Source organism: Heliangelus exortis, chromosome 2 (genome assembly GCF_036169615.1).
Source record: "Heliangelus exortis chromosome 2, bHelExo1.hap1, whole genome shotgun sequence".
Taxonomy (NCBI): Eukaryota; Metazoa; Chordata; class Aves; order Apodiformes; family Trochilidae; genus Heliangelus; species Heliangelus exortis.
In genome coordinates, this window is record NC_092423.1 from 61740724 (window position 1) to 61759220 (window position 18497).

The 18497-nt window shown below is 37.4% G+C and overlaps 1 protein-coding gene across 3 annotated transcripts; it reads right to left on the reverse strand.

Moving 5' to 3' along the window:
• Nucleotides 1-882: 882 nt before the first annotated feature.
• Nucleotides 883-18270, reverse strand: MCUR1 (mitochondrial calcium uniporter regulator 1). 3 transcript variants are annotated; one of them, XM_071736376.1, is made up of 9 exons: nucleotides 17848-18266; nucleotides 16855-16968; nucleotides 15276-15379; nucleotides 12378-12479; nucleotides 10726-10767; nucleotides 8427-8498; nucleotides 4859-4912; nucleotides 3660-3774; nucleotides 883-2397 (listed from the first exon to the last, which is right to left on the reverse strand). In XM_071736376.1, the coding sequence occupies exons 1-9, from the start codon at nucleotides 18131-18133 to the stop codon at nucleotides 2342-2344; spliced, it is 945 nt and encodes a 314-aa protein (XP_071592477.1). In that variant the 5' UTR covers nucleotides 18134-18266; the 3' UTR covers nucleotides 883-2341. The 3 variants fall into 3 exon arrangements, with proteins under 3 accessions (XP_071592477.1, XP_071592475.1, XP_071592476.1); XM_071736374.1 differs by having other exon boundaries at nucleotides 1962-2230; nucleotides 17848-18268; XM_071736375.1 differs by lacking the exon at nucleotides 10726-10767 and having other exon boundaries at nucleotides 1962-2230; nucleotides 17848-18270.
• Nucleotides 18271-18497: the final 227 nt, after the last annotated feature.

Consider the following 18497-nt stretch of genomic DNA (forward strand, 5'->3'; position numbering starts at 1 on the left):
AGGAATTTGGATTTGGAAATATTTAGAGGGATTTCCCACCATTTTGGAATGCGTATAAAAACAGAAATATATGTATGATGACACTGTCTTAGGAATCTTGCTAAACTGATCTTTAAAATCAGAGGAAATGAGAGAAGATTTTGCATACATGCATGTAGGATGGGGGCAACAAGCTTTTACACCACACCTGAAGACTTTATGGCCTAGGAAATTATATTTATAGTTCTGTTTATAGTGTCCTTTTCCTGAATGACATTTTAACTTTATTCCTTGTTTAGAATATTTACCAAGAAGTGCTGGTTTGTATGACAGTTTACTAGTTCCAGTACAATGCTGCTCTATTCTTTAATTTTCTCCTTTCACCTGCTCTGAAAATAAACTTATTTGTGTAGTACCTATTTTTAGCAGGATAGATCCTATATTTAAAATTAGTTCTCTACAGTTATTTTAGCAACTATTTCTCAGATGCTTCTCCTTTCACAAAGATGTGCTGGTGACATAGACATTTACCAGATCATCTGCCCTGGGAAGGTAAGAAGCAACACTAAAACTATTTCAAACATTAAATTATTGCATGTCTAATTTAAGAAAGCGTCAAGTTCTGTAACTTGGTACAAAAATATTTTTAATACAAAAAGGCAAAGATCTTAAATATAGATTAATTTAATTTAAAGGGACTGTTACGTTAGTCTGAAATAAGTTTTCCTTACATTACTGACTCTTCTTTCATTTAGGGAGTGTTTTAGGGAGGCTGTTGACTTTGCCAATTCTTAGCTTAAAATAAGTCCTGTTAGCAGTAACTTACTGCAAATGAATAAAATATTCAAATTTTAAAAGCTGACTTTATAATGAGAACTTCTATCATTACAATGAAAACTCATATTGTATGAAATGTTCAAAATTCTTTATTTCAGGCCAGTATAGTATTATTACAGGCATCCATTTCTTCCTCCACACATGCACATGATCCAAGTTGTCACTCCCAGTCACAAAGTTAAATGGTTATTACAGTTCAGGCACAAAGTGTCCAGGTTTACTTCCATTAAGCAAAGCCCTGATTGTGCTCTAACAGCATTTATTACCAGTGCATAGATTGTTCTCTCTGCCTAAAAGTGAGCGAGTAAGGGAAATTCCCTTTAACTGAAGGACCACAGATGGCAGCTCTGCTACTAAAGCAGTCATTTCATCAGTAGGAGAATGACAGGCTGGATACACAGGATAACTTCATTGCTTTCAGCTGTACTTACTCGTTCACACGGGCTTGCTCAGAACTGGATTAAACATCCTTGCAGGTCTCTATTACTGCTTTCATTATAATCACTATAAAAATTCCACATTTGAAGACCAAACAGGATTTTTTAATTTTTTTTTTTTTTTTTTTTTTTTTTTTTTAAAGTAGAACAACAAAAAAACCCCAGAAGGCTGTCAGTATTATAGTTTCCTTGTGTAAGACTTGGCTTCATGATCATAATTTAAAATTTCTTTCCTTTGTAGCAGAATCAATTGCCTTCCATCATGAAGGCAGCACCAGAGACAGTTCCTATCACTTAACCACAAATGAACACAACTAGTGTATTTTACTGCATTTCAAACTTCCAGTTACAATGCCAAAGTTAACAATTAGTATATGGAATGAGTATCAGACACTAATATGGACCAAAGGCAAGTTAGTCACAAAAACCTCTACAAATATATTAGAAATAAAACTAGCAGCAAAGTCTGCTATTGTTGCACACGAAATATGACTGATTGGACGGCCATCTGGAAAACAAGCTGACAACTATAAGGTTATAAAAATAGTAGAACAAATATATGATCATAGTAACCCTATGAACAAATGTCAGAAGGAGGGAAGTAAGCATGATTCAGTTAACACAAGTTCTACTTATACAAGAGTGCCTCCAAGCCACGATAGATGTAGTTTCAGTTTTACATTAATAACCAAGACTTGAATCTGATGCAGGCAGCTGACTCTGCAAAGCATGTCTGAATAGGCAATGGAAGGCAGATCCATGGATTCTCCTCTCCAGCAGGCAGCTCCATAGGATTGGTACCAATGCCAGTCTTCACTTCTGTGACACTTTGTAGCAGCAAGGTGTACTGCAGTTCAGAAGGGAGGGAAATGGCAGAAACCCATATACCACGCTTTCATCAGAGGTAAGGTTCCAAATATGCACGTGTGTGTGTGATTTTTTTCTAGGCACATCTTTGGTTACATTCCCAATACTGTCTGTTTTACAAAAAAAAATAATAAATAAAACAGTCCAGACTCGGTTAAAGTACAGGCAAAGATAAAACTTTTTTTCATAAACCAAGAGAGTCCCTTGAGATTGATGGGTTTTTATATCCATAATCGATAAAATCCCAGTGCTACAGTAAGGCATGTAAATACTGAACCTGAAAGAAAATAAAAATGGGGAGGAAAGTGGAAATAATAAATCATTAGCTCTTGGAATATTTCTCAAGGAAGGTACATACTCATCTTACTGCAATACTTAAAGTGTAACCATCACCCCTTCCCCATGTAAGAAAATCCAGTGTTTGATTTACAACAAAAAATTTCAAGGTGGAGAGGCACAAAAATTACAAATAAGAAGGAAGGAAAAAAATGCAGGAAAACTGGGCTGGAAAACTATCAAAATGCTGAAAGAGGCCCTGAATTGCTTGCAGGTCAGTATGGCAAGTTAGAGTTGTAAAGTGAGAAAACTAATAACAGGATTATTGAATCACAGTCAAGCATTCAGCAAATAAATGAAAGCTAACTCTAGCCAGGCTTATCTTATTTAAAAAAATTCTATTTAAATAAAATAAACTTTAGATTTATAGATATGCACACAAAAGATCTTTGCCTTTGCAACAGAATCACTTCAACACAATGCAAATTATTGTGGGGTTTTTTTTCCACAGAGTTGAACATGTTTTGAGTGGGGATGGTAGGGAAAAATATTTCCTCTCATTTTAATAAATTGCCTTTTATTTTCCAGTAATGGTTCTCTCTAAAGAATATACTTGAAGTACAGTACTATGAATAGACCTAAGTGTGACATAAGTGTGACTTGTGACAAAATTAGTTGTGAAAGAAAAATCAGAAAATCTAAGTCAGAAGAATTAATTTCTACTGTAAACCTGCTCTTCTATATAGCATTGCACACTCGGTAGCAAAACATCAAAATATTAAAGTTACCTAGGGCAGTAATGTAGGCACACACGTACATAGAATATTTTTCTAAATCAAATGCCTTAAAAATTAAGGTTTAAAGAACATATGGCACTGAACAGTCAGAAAAACTGACAGATAAAAAAATCCTAGAAATGCATGCAACAGGCCACTTTTATAAAATAGGTCAGGCACAGAGGAACTCTTTGGCCCTTGTTAAGAGGCAGTCTTTTAGATTTCTCATATATATTACTATTCCAGTATAAAGCAGGGGAAAACTGAAAAAAAGTCCTACAGCCATAGCCCACACAAAATCAAGTTGTGAATCATAGGAAACTTTGTCTGGACTAAGGACACAAATAAGGCTGCTAATCTTGACTGAGATTATTTAAAGTAGTTTTCTAAAATCAGGGCCCTTATGAATACAGTCAATTAAGAGTTTGCCAAACATTTAACAATGTTTAACAGTTTCACAATCAGACACACCCATCAGATTCCTTACCTGCTAAATATTTAATATTATCAAGTTTGTGCGATTCGAGCATTGTTTTCAGATCTGCAACTTCTGTGTCTATTTTTCTGTCAGTTTGGGTCAGAGCTCGATCTTGTTGCGCATGCTAAAAACCAAAGCAACAAAATGATGTTATTTGAACAGTTTCTAGTTTATTTATAATTTAACCAGTTCCTTCAATTTGTATTTTTTTGGTTCCTCCTAAAATGTATTGTTAATTTTCATTCAGAGAGAACAAGTTTCCTCCTAGCTGATTACATCCACAGCACTGAATAAGTTGGTGAACTCAGGAAATTTAATTATTACATGTTCCTTAAAAGATTATATAGAAAGTGGCAGAACCAGATGCCTTCTTATCACAATCTAGCAGTACAGATATTAAGGTCAATCTATCATTGGGACCACCGATATTAATGTCACTGCTCAATTTTGAGAGCTACTGAGAACACCAAGAGCCTCTTGTGACAAAAGCATAAAGAGTTATTCATTATTTATATTATAGATATTATTTATTCATTAGAAAAACTGACAATTTGTCTTTTCATGTAAAAATGCCTATCTTCATCAAATTAAGAATCTGATTATGACAGAAGACAGAACTTCTGTAAAAAAATGGGAATTATTACTCAGAAAAGCCTGAAAGATTGAACTAGTAAACTGAAAACAACAGCTGCTGAGCTGCTGATATTTTCCAATCAGCAGCACTGAAACATTGTGAATCAGTTAATGATTTACTGATAGATGTCTTCCTAGGGATAATTCCCTATACTGTGAAAAGAAAACAAGAGGAAGTGTTTGGTAAAAACCTCCTCTAAAATGAAGCCAAGTCAATCTAGCAATGTGTTTCACTCTCACTGAACAGGGTGGGGAGGGGAACGACTAATTAAAAAAACTAGTATTAAGATTAGAACTCCATCTAGAGAAAATACCACATGCATGAAGTTTCAAAACAAAGTGACCATTTAATAGCTTCTATATACATGCAGGTCTAATAATATACATGATAGACTTTTTATTCTACAGACACTTCAGTTATCTGTGCAGATATGAAAATACACAGGGAAATAATAAATCACAACTGCAGTTTGTACACTAAAGCACCTAAAGACATGAACAACTCCAACAGGAATACCAGGTCTGTAACACAAGTACAAGATTTGCTGTTTAGTAATCAGCTACTAAGTTCTTACCAATTCCACTATTTCTGTCCTCATTTCAAGTAGTTTTCTTTCATTCAGTGAGTACTAGAGGCAAAAAAAAATATATAAATGTGATATTGTTATTAAACTTTTTCCTCACACTTACAAGTGTATTTCTTTGTTTCCACATTCTGTAGAACACTGAATCTGGACAAGATTACTGTCTGACAACATGTGAGAGATAGTATTGTAGGATAATGGCTGTACTTTAGAAAAGCACAGTTTAGACTGAACTGTAAAGAACAAGTCCATCATCTTCTGCAAAAACTACATATATTAACTAGCAGCTAGAAGACAGGTTGGCAGATTTGCATTTCTGAAAAGCAAGACCTAGGATTTTAAACAGCAATTCTGAAGAAGTTAACCAATCCATTGAGCATACAAGCAAAATTAAGACTGAACCATCTACTTCCTCCAGGATGGGAAGTACAATTTTAAGACATTATATCAAACTTGGCTATCAAAGAAATGCTTAGCCAGCATTCCATGTATTTACCATTTGTATTCTTCTGACCATCATTTCCTGATAAATCTGTTAAATACTAAACACTGGTATCTCATGTTAAGCCATTCATTTATGGAACATCAGAAGTTGTGGCTTATTTTTAAGTTATAGCTATTTGGGTTCAAGCAAAGTTGAATCCAAACTAAAGAAGGCAGATTAATCCAAATAATTAACAAATCCAAATTAAAGAAACTTTAAGGCAGTTTAACTTTCTTACTCATAAACAGTAATGATTTACCTTGACATCTATATTGGTTCCTGTCCCACTACTGGTGCAATTCAATTATTCACAGACAGCTGCTAAACCACCAGTCTATAGTGCAGAGTATTAAGGTCATCAGGGACCATCTCAGAATCCTCAGTTACATATAATAACCTCATCTGTTGGCATTCCCATGTGTAAAGTCGCTTTATTTTTCCTCCACTCTGGAAGCTTTAATATTAAACTCAGATTAATCTACATAAACACGTCAGCATTGAAAAACCCTCCTTAAAGACCTAGAGCTCTATTTGGACTTCTGACAGACCTAAAGATGAGGTTAAGAGACAGCAGGCTGCTGGAAATGTAGAAAATGACATAACAAATAAAGAACATTATACAATTAATGAACCAGTCACTAGATTTTGCAAAGTCAAGAGATCAATAAAGAAATTCAGAAATTTGGTATAGATATTCGCTTTTGATAGTGGTAAGACAGCAGAATACTTATAAAAGAATCTAACTAAAATTGTTTGATGAGAATTTTCACATAACCATTACACCTCAGATCAATAAACTGATCATTGCTATCAAAAGAATCATGACAAGTAAAATAAACAATTTTATGAATTTGTCACAGTTGCAGAGTCTACCTGTCTAGACCATAATGCATGAGTGTCTTTAGAAAGAGGCTGTGGGAAACAATATAAAAAGCCTTGGATTCCACTGCTTACCCTGAATCAATTGCACAGATTACTTTATCATAGAAGGTAATCACATTCATCAAGTATGATTTGCTCTATTAATACTCTCAGGTGGATAATATTTGGATATTCTACAAACTTCTCTCTTGATGTTTGTGTTTGTTAAAGTTTTGCTTTGTGGCTACAACTATCTAGATCAGACCCAAGGATTTTGAGCTTCATCTTATGACAGTGAAATACACACTTTTCACTGCAATGCCTCACCAGACATTTGTAGTAACATTTTATTTAGTAACGCTACATAAAAAAAGATGACAAGGTGAAACTCCCCTCCCAAAATTCAACAGGGAGATTTCCCTTTAAGTCCACATTTTTCACAGTGCAGAGAAAATTCAGTTCTTTCATTTTGAGATTTTTAAGAGCAAGCTAAGAGGCACCATGATGCATGAAGACATGAATATATATGGAACTTTGTACCGTACTTTGAGTTTCTAAAAATCATATCTGTATGTATCACTGCAAATAAAAATCACAGCATAAAAAGATGTGCACCAAGCAACATAGGATTGTGCAAGGAATTTAAAGTGGGACAAATTAATTACAAGATATGGTATTTAGAGTTTGAAACATTTAAGACTGTCCACATCAGTATTGACAAATTAAGAAATTCTCCTTCAGTACCTATCCCAAGCAAAACTGAGAGGTAAGAACATTTTACTTAGTGCTTCTGGGTAAATCTTAGTTCGTACCTATTTTGAGCAGTAACTTAGTGAGAATGCACAGTAACCTTCAATTATTCTCAGAAAGCTTGCTATTCAGCCCTAAGTCACATTACAACTGAAGTAAATATGATAATGATGCTCTGCCTATTACATCTTTCCCTCAACTCAGCATATATACTACAACCTGCTTCCCATTCATCTGCTTTTTTCCTGTTCATGCATGACAGAGCTGGCAATTAAAGGGGGAAATGGGGAGGGAGAAAAAAGAAAGGGCAGTTTCAATCGAAACTCGGGAATTGGTTTCACAACAGACTACAAAGTTGGTCAACTTTCTTAAGAGAAAGTTGATATGCAGAGCTTGCCTTTTCTGGGAAATTTTTTTTTCTGGAAAATTATGTAACTTTCTGCACAACAGATAAGAGTCCAGATCCCAGGATCCTACATAAACATACAAGAAAACTCTAGTGCCTACTTTATCACTGGTGAGGTGGTTTTATATAGGTTTTGCAAGCCCAAAGTATTGCAAAGTCTATGATATACAGTTAGTAAGTTTTACGTGATGCTTTTTTTAAACATTAGCTTGACGTATTAACCTTTAAACAAGAATTTTATTTGCTCAGCATTCAAGCACCTAAACATTGTTACTCTTCAGAAGATATATGGTATTTACTTGAACACTTCTTATAGCCTACATTTGAGACAAATACATCTTCTTCATTATCCACCTCTGAAAAAGGACTGAATAACAAATAAGAAAGTAATGTCATAAAAAGATCTTTCAATTTAGAAGATGCAACTTCTGTGAGGTCCTAAAACCTAATAAAAAAATCTATGGGAACAGAATCTATTTAGAGTGCTACATGTAATTAAAAAAACTTGTTAATCTTCTAATTAATCTACAATATTCTAATTTAGGATGACATCAGTTCAGTTCTATCAGATATTTCAAAGCTCAAAACAATCTGAAATTTTATGAGTTATAACTAAAAAAAAAAAAAATTACTAGTATTTTCACAATAGGTATTTCCTGCTATAAGTTATCTAGCTAAAGAGAAACAAAACATGTTCCACAATGATAAATTTAATGAAATGTGTAAACTTAATTGTGAAAATACAGAAAGAGATATATTAATAATATAGAAAACCTCCAGACAGCTCATCAGCATATTTAGATTAGGTGTCTAATATTTAAGTGTAACGTGTTAATCCTGATTGTTAAAAAATACCTAATAAAGAGAGAGGCAAAACTAAACATGGCATGGTGTACTATAGTAGCATAAGGATGAGTAGCTTGGATTACCATCTTAAAGCTGCATGATACAGATACATACAGATGAGTATGAAAATACTGTTTGGTTGGATGTTTTTACCCAAGTGTGGAGATTACTCAGTGTTGAGATGTTTCTAGAAGAAAGTAATTATAACTTACCAATTCTTTTACTCTGCTTTTCTCTAGGTTTAGGTTTAACTTGTTATCTGCACGAACTTTGGTAATTTCATCCTAGTGGGAAAAAAAATTATAAAGCAGGATGCAAGATTTTCTATTTATACATAAGCATAAAAATTTAGACAAATACATTGAACCTTTCTTTACATATCTCAGCAATTAAGCTCCTCTCCAATTATTACATATGAGTTTCAAAAGTATAAGCATTCCTATTCTTCTGCTGGTAAATAATCATGATCTATAGTATGAACTGAATCTTGGGAGTCAAAAACTAACAACTACTTTTAATCCCAGAAAACAGAATACAGCAGTCAATTGAGAGTACATCCTTCTATAAATACTGGGAATTTTTCATATATCCCATATTTCCAGAAATCCATGTTGAGTTGGACTTCCTCCATGAAGCACCCTCGATGCTCAAAAAAACTTTAAAATCAGTTTCTAACCTTCTAATGTAAAATAAATTCTGTTTTTAAAGACTAACTCTAGGGCTTTCAAAAAAAGGTAGACATTTTAGAAATTAGGAAATGTTTATTATATTTTTATAATTAGCTTTTTAAAATTATCAAAAGTTTGCATTTTACTTCATCAATAGCTGTAATTCCAGCTTTTCTGAGTGACAGCTGCCATTTTAATGCAGCCTCCTGGCAGAAATTCCATCCAGCTGACAGTTTGTCATGAGAGACAAGCTGCTGATCAGATGGAAACATGGGAGAAACAAGAGATTGCTGATGTTCTGTAAGATTATTAAAATCAAGTAAGCATCTTTCCAGTAGGCCAATGTCAACCAGTCAAGAGTTAATTAAGTTAGTATTAACAATAGTTAGACTCAATTTCTATTTTTGAATTTTAACTGAATTGAATTAACTTATATTTAGATGCCATTATAACAAGTCAGTTTAATAAATCAAGAATTGGAAATAACTTTTTCTTAAAATTTCACAATATTGCTTCTCTTAGAGGAACAAATAGGAGCTAACATAGAATAACTTGCCCTTGTGAGAATTAAATTTACAGTTAAAAGTGAAATTCAAAGACAGCTAGCTTTTAAGAAGAGATTACTCAGATCCTTGATCCTCTGTCAGTGGGTTACACTTACTCATTTAGATGTAACTAAAACCATAAAATAAGTTACAATTAAAAAACTACGTAACTAATATATTTTAAAATGGTATTCTAAAAAAACAGATGCATTCAGCACTTTGCAACATAGTAAGAAACGTGTAGAATTAGCCTTGACAAATTTATGTTCTCATTTTGGAGATGACAATGCAAAAAGAAATTGGATGGAGGAGGAAAGAAATGGCAAGGAGGCACTAGACTGAGTTTGACCACATTGTCAGCTAGCTCAGGTAAATCCAGTAGTCTGACATTTTTATGGACAAATCCTAGGGGAGGAAGAGTGCTCCATCTTTCAAACTAAGAAGGACAACTCAGCAGGAAAGAGCAGTTTTCAAGTCAGATGTCCATACTCCCTAAACACATTCCATGTTTCCCAGTTTCCAATCCTAATCACTCTCACAAGAACATTTGTTTCTGTGTAAGGGCTGCTTATCACTCCAAACCCATTGAATACCAGATTTTAAAACAAACTTGATTTTAATGGCAGAAAGGTGTTTGGAGTGCTATTCAAGACAGGCGAACCATAAAGAACAGAAACACAGCAATTATGCTTAAACCTGGTAAGAATAAGAATCTGTATGATAATAAAGTTTTTCTACAGAGAGTCTGTTTTCTTGCAGTGGTCACTTGCTTCCAAACAAATGGAACTAAATATAATAGTCCTAAACTTAGTGGCCTAAAGAAGCCACTTAAAAGATATTTTAGATTCTGGACAGCTAACAGCGAAGTCTTCAAAGGAAGAAGAAAAAAAAAAAAAAAGAAACAAAAAACGATAAGCCAAACCCCAAATGAATTAGTAAGAGCTGTAATTCATGTTTACATGTAATAGGCAGCACTAAACACAGCACTTCACTCAGCCTTACCCATAACAGGACAGTCACTTTATGAGTCTGAATTAAGGACATGTAAGTGAAAAAAAAACTTCAGTTAAATTTTTCTTCACCCCTTGTACCATTCATAGTGTTCTGTCACCATAAATGAAGCATGCATCAAATTGCCTTTGCTGCAGCCCACAGTGTATCATCAACTGCAGTTTCAGTATCCTATATATCACAACAATTAAGCGCAGCTTTTAAAATAAAGTCCTGAAAACAACAACAAAATTTTAAAGCAAACTAGACAGGTGTTAATTATTAATTATATTGGTATGGTATCTTACTATGACTTGCTTCTTTATCTGCTGGAGTTCAAGTTTTATTTTCTGGAAGAACAGAAAAAAAATTGTATACTTTACTATTGTATATAAACCAACATAATCTAGAAACACTGCTTGTATCATCAGAAATCATGACTATAATCCACAATGCAAAAGGCAAGCTGAGCATGAGCTCAGTATGTGTACAGATACATGCATGCATATACTATAGACATACATGTTTACTCAGTACTGTGCATTTCCAAATAATAGCACAAAACAGAAGCTAGCAATGTTCCTGAGCAGTAAAAGTGGTTGAATGCATAGGACAGTATTAACAACAGTAAACTCATCAGGCTTGATTATTTCTCTATATTCAACACTTGTGAGCCTGCAATGAAGTGCTGTGTCCAGCTTCAGGCTTCCTGGTAAAACACATTTATTGACATATTGGATCAAGTTCAGTGGAGGACCATGAAGATATTGGGGGGCTGGAACATGCTATGTTGGGGTGATGGAGAAGAGGTGAGCTGGGTTTGTTCAGCTTTGAGAATGGAGGTTCAGCTTTGTGAATGTCCTCTAGAGGTTCTTTCTAGCCCAAACTGTTTTATTACTTCATCTCTTTCAAAAGATACATTAAATAAGTACAGTTGTAGTATTTTCTATTAACTCTCACTGGAGATCATCCAGTCCAATACCCTGCTCAAAGCAGGGGCAACTACAGCAGGTTGTTTAGGGCCATGTCTAGTTGGGTTTTTGGTATCTCCAGGACAGGGACTCCATAGCCCATTTGGGCTTCCTATTCCAGTATTCTACCACGCTTACAGTAAAAAGGGTTTTCTTTTATTTAAATATAATTTCTCATGTTTTAGTCTGTGCCAATTACCTACTCTCCTGTCAATGGACAATACTGGAAATAATCTGATTCTGTTTTCTTTCAACTTCTCTTTCAAATGTTTGTATACATTGACAAGATCCTCTCTGAGCTTTTTCTTCTCTATGTGAAACAGTCCCAGCTCTTGAAGTCTTTCATCATATGTCAAATGCTCCTGTCCCTTACTGATCTTTCTGACTGCCTACTGGTACTCTATCCAGCATGTCCACATCTCCCTTGCAGTGGAGAGCCCAGAACTGGACCCAGCACTCCAGATGAAGTCCTACAGGTGCCAGGCAGAAGGCAGAATCACCTCTCTTGACCCACTGTCAGCTCTACTAATACAGGCAAGGAGGTTGTTGGCTGTGTTTGCCACAAGGGCTCATTGCTGGCTCACAGTGAACTTGGTGTCCTCAGGGACCCTTAGGGCCTCTTCTGCAAAGCTCCTTTCTCACTGGTCACTCCCAGCCTGTCTCAGTGCCTCGGGTTATTCCTCTCCAGGGGCACGACTTGGAATTTCCACTTGTTCAGTCTCATGACATTCATGTCAGTCTATTTCTCCAGCTGGTTGATGTCCCTCTGAACAGCAGCACAACTACCTAGTGTACTAGCCACTGCTTCCACCTTTGTAACACCTGCAGACTTGTTGAGGGTTGCACTCTGCCCCAACAACACAGTCATTATTGAAGGTGTTAAACCATACTGTCCACAGAGCAAATCCCTTGAGTACAAACAATTTTTTAAATCATTAGAAAAAATGAGCAAGTGCTAGAAGAGCACTTTTCAACATAGTGATTCTTACCTCATTTTCTGAACGAAGTGCTGAAAATTCACTTTTTTCCAAAATAATCATGTCCTTTTTCACACCAGCAATATGGGACATTACTTGTTGAAGTGCAATTTCCTTGAAAAGAAGGAAGAAAAACCTAAGAACATGTCATAACTATAATGCTTTTTCCTCATCTGTGACTACAAATATGAAAGGCTATTTTGGTACCCTGAGATTTTTAATTCAGCAATCACATTGATTAACTAAGCTTCAAAAAGCAAGAGAGATTAAGTGACAAAATAAGCTGGCTTTCAGACCACAACTCCTCAGTGCAACCATAGTCTTTTGTAATTACCTCCTTTTTCATGTCCCTCTGCAAGGGGAGGCTTGCTCTGCTTTCCTATCTAGAATCATGCACTTTTCAGTCTGGTATTCTGAGTTGACAGAGGGCAAATAAGAATTTGCCCCTGTTGCTTTCCTGGATGGAAAAGTTCATTGACATTGGTCTAGATTGTACACTATCCACACATGCAAATCATAGAATACTGGGATCACCTAGGGCAGGCCACACAGAAAAGCATCCAGGTGGGTTTTTAAAGTCTCCAGAGAAGGAGACTCTATTATCTCCTTGAACAGCCTCTTCCAGTGCTACATCATCCTCACAGTAAAGAAGTTTCTCCTCAGGTTGAGATGGAACTTCCTATGGTTTATCTTATACCCATTAGTCCTTGTCCTATTACTGGGCACCACTGAAAGGAGATTGGCCTCATCCTTGACATCCACTCCTCGGATATTTATCAACATTGAAAATATCCCCTCAGCGCCTTCTTTTCTCAAGGCTAAACAGCCCCAGTTCTCTCAGTCTTTCCTCACAGGAGAGATGTTCAAGTCCCTTAATTGTCCTTGTAGCTCTCCATTGGACTCTCTCCAGTAGATCCCTGTCTCTCCAACTGGGGAGCCCCAAACTGGATACAGTATATCAGGTGTGGTCTCACTGGGGCAGAGGGGGAGGAAAACAAATGCAAACAGTTCTCTCAAGAGCTCCCTCTAGTATGTACTCCATCACTTTTGATTCTAGACTAAGAACTCTACAGATCTAACTTCTCTTTTGTCAGGAAATGCTATTCTAATTTGCAGCATTATATTTCTAAGTAGCATCTGGAGACACCTCACCAGGTTACTTGATCACAAGACTACTAAAAAAAATAGAGCAAGTACTGGAAACATTATAAAAAGCCTACAAAATGAGTAAAGGCCACCTCTTTTCTTACTCCTCTGTGGTTTCCACCTTATGTTTGTTCACTCCCCTCTTCAGTGAACTCAGAATACATTCTCCTTTTGCATAAACCCTTGTGCATTCAGACTACAAGGAAGTACAGGTTTGTTTTGTTGCCCAGAGTTCATGCCTTACACACCTCCTGAGCTGCTTTTCTCTTAGCATGTTATACAAACCTGTATGTTTGAATCTTAATGGCAGAAAGTCACCTAAGGGTCAAATCTAACAGTCTTGGAAAACACCTACTACCAGTAGAAACTAACAAAGGAGAACATCTTTACTTTCATTCAAAAAAGCTGGGCTGGAGGTTGAAATTCCTTATTGGAGACTGCTGCCTGTAAAATACAACCAACTATTGTAGAAAGTATCCGTTTAACATTGCATTCCCTGATTGAGTGTGGAACAAATTCAGCACAGGAGGGAATCTGAAAGCTGAGAAGGATGGGCTGAAACCTCCTTAAGATGGAAGGTGGTACAAAGTTCAAAATCACTTCCTTATGAGATGTCCTACTGTCAAGACTATTATACTATGAAGAGAGAAACTGCTGTTTTCTCATCGTTTAAGACAGCAGCCTAATTACTATGAAACAAGTTAAAACTTGTGTTCAGAAAGTGACTTGGGGCTGTGAATCCCAGTCTTACAGAGCAGCCCAAGAAGCTGTATTTCAGCTACACTTTTTGTCAGCTTACATGTCAGGGAATTCCAGGATACGGCATATTGTAAATCCTATTCAAAGATGCTGAAGTTCTACATGTGGAGAATTATGTCCTCCTTTGAACTTCAGTTTCACTACTGGAGCCAGATGCCTAGGAGCTCAATGTGTCAATATTCAACACTGTCATATACAGTTCCTTATAGGGATCTACCTTTGTATGACCTTACAAAGGGCCCTCTCCAAAAAATTACAGCCAGTACCAGAACAAGCCTTGACTCCAGACACAAAAACATCACTTCCTCAAACGTCAAAGCTAACACTTCAGTTCAGTTGTATGGAACTTCCTGGTAGCCAGGAAGAATCTCTGTATATCTCAGTATTATCAATCTGTTTCCAAGCAAGTTCAAGAGGATACCATGAACAAAGTATTCATCAAAGGAAAAGGAGAAAGATTTCAATCTAAGCATCCAAACTATACATGTTCCTGTATCTTATCAGTGTACTCAACTACACCACTCATGTCTTAAAAAAAAAAAAAAATCAGCTTAATTTTAATAAACATAGATGTCGTTGTGACACAGAGATAAATAAAAAGGTCCCACATAAGCAGGTTGGTAAATTGCTGAGTTTATATGTACTTCCTTGTTACAACTCTACAAAGAACATATGTAGGACCTATAACTATTCAAATAGCTCTTGCATGTCTAAAAGCCATCTGTGTCATTCTATTTCAGGCTACAGTAAGGTTGAAACTAAAAAAATACTCAGGTTTGCATACAAACTCACAGTACCTAAATTTGAAGGTCTACCACAACACTTTATCAAGTATTTGATAAACTCAAGACAAAATTCATTACCCAACAGCTACAGATATGTTTGTTCTTCTGCTTCAAACTTTAAAAATACAGTGTCTAACAGTAATAAACAGCAAATTACATTTAATTAGCAGGCATACTAGGTCTCGATTCACTCTAACACTACCACTATTTTTTATCTAACCTGCTGTACTTTGGTGACCATGTCCTTGTAAATCATATCCAGGTTGGTGTCCATAATTTTCACTAATGCAGATACAATGACCTCCGACTGCTGAGTAGTGAACCCTAAGGAAAATAAAAGGCAAAAACTTTCAGAGAGAGACCTAAATATGGACAGTTCACAGAAATGTCACTGTCTAATATTCAGCACCAAGTTAAAATGAATGCCAATTATGAAAGGTAAAACGTACTCCTCTTGGTACAGCACTAATAAAAGAACACAGTCAGTACAACCAAAGTCCATCACCACAAAATTGTATCTGTGACACAGTACAGCTGCTTCTCTAGTACAGCACTATTACACTATCAGCAGTATAAAAGCTAAAAATTTTCTAGAATTATTATGGAATGTCATCTCTCACATGCAGTTATTTCTATGAGCATGAATTCTTACCCTGAAAAGCAGATTACCCTGAAACTTAGTTTCAGTATACTATAAACTGTCAGCACCTCTGAAGACACTGGAAAACCTGACAAATGAAAAGAGCTAACTGTTCTGATTTTAGAACTACCAGCCTCTGAGTCCCTGTTAGAAACCTTCTAAACTGGATATACTGGGAAGTAATGTAAAACATTATTTGTACAAATACTCTCAACTTTATCACTTTCAAAATGTAGGAATAAAAATGTCATGAACAAGATTTAATCATTATGAAAAGACAGACTTATAAAAACATAAGTTTCAATGTAACCAATGTAAAGCACATATAGGGTGTAAAAGCGAGTCACTCTCAATAGCTGAGCTGATATAATAGTTTCACTATAGAATTATTCCCCACATCCCCTCCTTCTCCCCCATCCTGACACTTTTTATGTGTCCTGGTGCCCATGCAACTGCTCTGTTAGCTCATTAAATTACCATCTCCTAACACCAATCAAGAAAAAGAGCTGGAGTTCTCTAAGAATTAGAATGGGGCATAGAAAGAGATGAAACCACACGGCAAGGGAAAGAGACTGCGACTTCTCTGTTTCAGGAATGAAGAGATGTTAAAAGTCAAGTCAGTTGTACTGGACTTCACCCTAAGGTACCTTCCCCACTTCAGCAACGCTAGCATAAATCCAAAATAATCTATTTCCATATCTGTATTTCAGTATAAAAGCAGCCATACATTATATAGTAGTCTGTTCTATCATAAAATCTGAATTTATACTCAGTCCAATTTATACATTGTTGCACACTCAAGGTCCTATATACTAAATATGTAGGAATCTAACGAATATATTTTAAAACAGCACCTTGAAAACTCTGGAATTCACTCAATTCTCAAAATTTAGTTTTTCTTTAGCATTTTTCATTATCAGTAGCATAATTCCAATCACAGCTCTATAAGCTCCATGTTTCCTTTTGGAAGTAAAAAAAAAAAACCCTCTAAAACCCTCCATGTTCTTACCCTGTGTATTTAAGAGAATATACAATAGATGAAGATGAAGCTGTAACACCACATGCCAAGGAAAAATAAGTAAACAAACTCTGTAAACTAAAAAAAAAAAACCACTCATGAAATTACATTAAAAATAGCTACCCATTTCTAGCAAATTACCGTTTTCTTCCAAGAGGCACACCAGCGCGTGAGTGTCAAAAAAAAGCCTCCTATTTCCCAATATGGAAATATTTCCTTTGCTTTGTAAATATGACGATGCCGAGATGCTTACATCTGGAAAAAAAATATTAGAAAAAGCCAGACCAAACAAACAAACCACAAAAACAAACAAACCAACAAAACCAAAAAACCAAGCTATTTTTAAGAAAGGATATTGAATCAACATGTTTGCTTTCTGGGAATTTCCTTACTACCCCAAATATTTTTCATATATGACAAAACATTAAATTGCATAGAGACTATCCAGGTTTTCTTGAAACTGAAAAGGTATCCAACTAAAAAGCTCTATATGCAAGAGCTTGAAAATAGACTGCAATGCTACTCCTGCATTTCTGAGATGCTCTCCAGGAATACAATGTGCTAGAAAAATTGTACCAAGGGTCAGGATCTTAAAATTGTCCCTTTACTGTTACCAGAATAATCGGTGGAAGCTGTGAGCCCTTCAAAGCTTTGAGGACTACATCTACACTCTTCCCATTCTTTGTCAAAGAACTGAACCTTCACCGGTTGCCCTTTGGATAAAGGGTAATCACTCAGTTTGTCATTTACTGCTTTTACAGAAAATATTTTAAACATTGACGGCAAAGCTAAGTGTTGTCTCCACTTGGGGATACACGTTACTAGATCACCGAATGCAAGACTGAAAGAGAGGTCAATTTTCAACTGGCAGAACCATCTCTCCTCAGAGACACTGCATTTTAAAGCATTTCGGCAGAAAACACGGTTCTGCCTCCGCTGCCTTAAGGATTCAGGGTAACCAACGTAGCCTCCGGGGGAGAAAAGAACCAACCCCAATCGTTACCCCTACGGCCAGTTCCCAAGCACCCGCAGGCCACCGGCTCCCCGAGGGTCCCCCCAGGGACTCCCGAGGTCAGCTGAGGTGACGGGGCCACGGTGCCGCCGCCGCCCTTCCCCTCCCGGGGCGGCTCTCACCCCGCTCCCCGCCGCGGTGTCTGCAGCTCTCCCTGCCGCTCCCGCCGCGCCTTCCCCACCCGGCGTGGCCGTTAACGGCCGTAACGGCCGCCCCGGAGCCCGGCGACGCGGCCGGGCGCTGCCAATCGCCGAGGCAGCGGCGGCCGGGGGAGAGGGGCGCGCGGCTGTCACACGAGGCGGCGGCAGCGGCGGCGGGCGGGGTCGCGCCGTCCGAGCGCAGCAGCAGCAGCAGCGCCCGCCTCCCGCCGTTCACAGCCGTGGCGGCGGCCGCCTGGCCCCTGGCCATGGCTGCGCCACCCGGTCCTGACGACGGAAGATGGGGAGGGGAGGGGGAAGGAGAGAAACCGCTGCCGCCGCTACGGGAACGCCATCGCTGAGCGGCCGCCGTCCCGGCGTCTCACTTCCGTTACGGGCGGCGTCTCACTTCCGCGGGCTCACTTCCGCGGGCGGCTGGGGTTGATTTTACGGCTCAAGCGGTGGCCGCCGGCAGAACAGTGGCGCGGGCGGGCCGGCCGGCTGCAAGTCGGAGCCTGTGGGGGGAGATTGGGCCGGGGGGAGCGACTGTGTCCAGTTCTGGGCCCCTCAGTTTAGGAAGGATGTCGAGGTCCTGGAGCAGGTCCAAAGGAGGGCAACTAGGCTGGTGAAGGGAC

Bases quoted from the DNA above. Each gene is read 5' to 3' on its own strand.
- MCUR1 (XM_071736374.1), bottom strand. From the start codon at position 18,133: ATGGCCAGGGGCCAGGCGGCCGCCGCCACGGCTGTGAACGGCGGGAGG. The intron at 16,969-17,847 runs GTGAGAGCCGCC...TTTTTTTTCCAG, and splicing joins ACACCGCGGCGGGGAGCGGG to ATGTAAGCATCTCGGCATCG. The intron at 2,231-3,659 runs GTAAGGAATCTG...TTTGTAAAACAG, and splicing joins TAATATTAAATATTTAGCAG to ACAGTATTGGGAATGTAACC.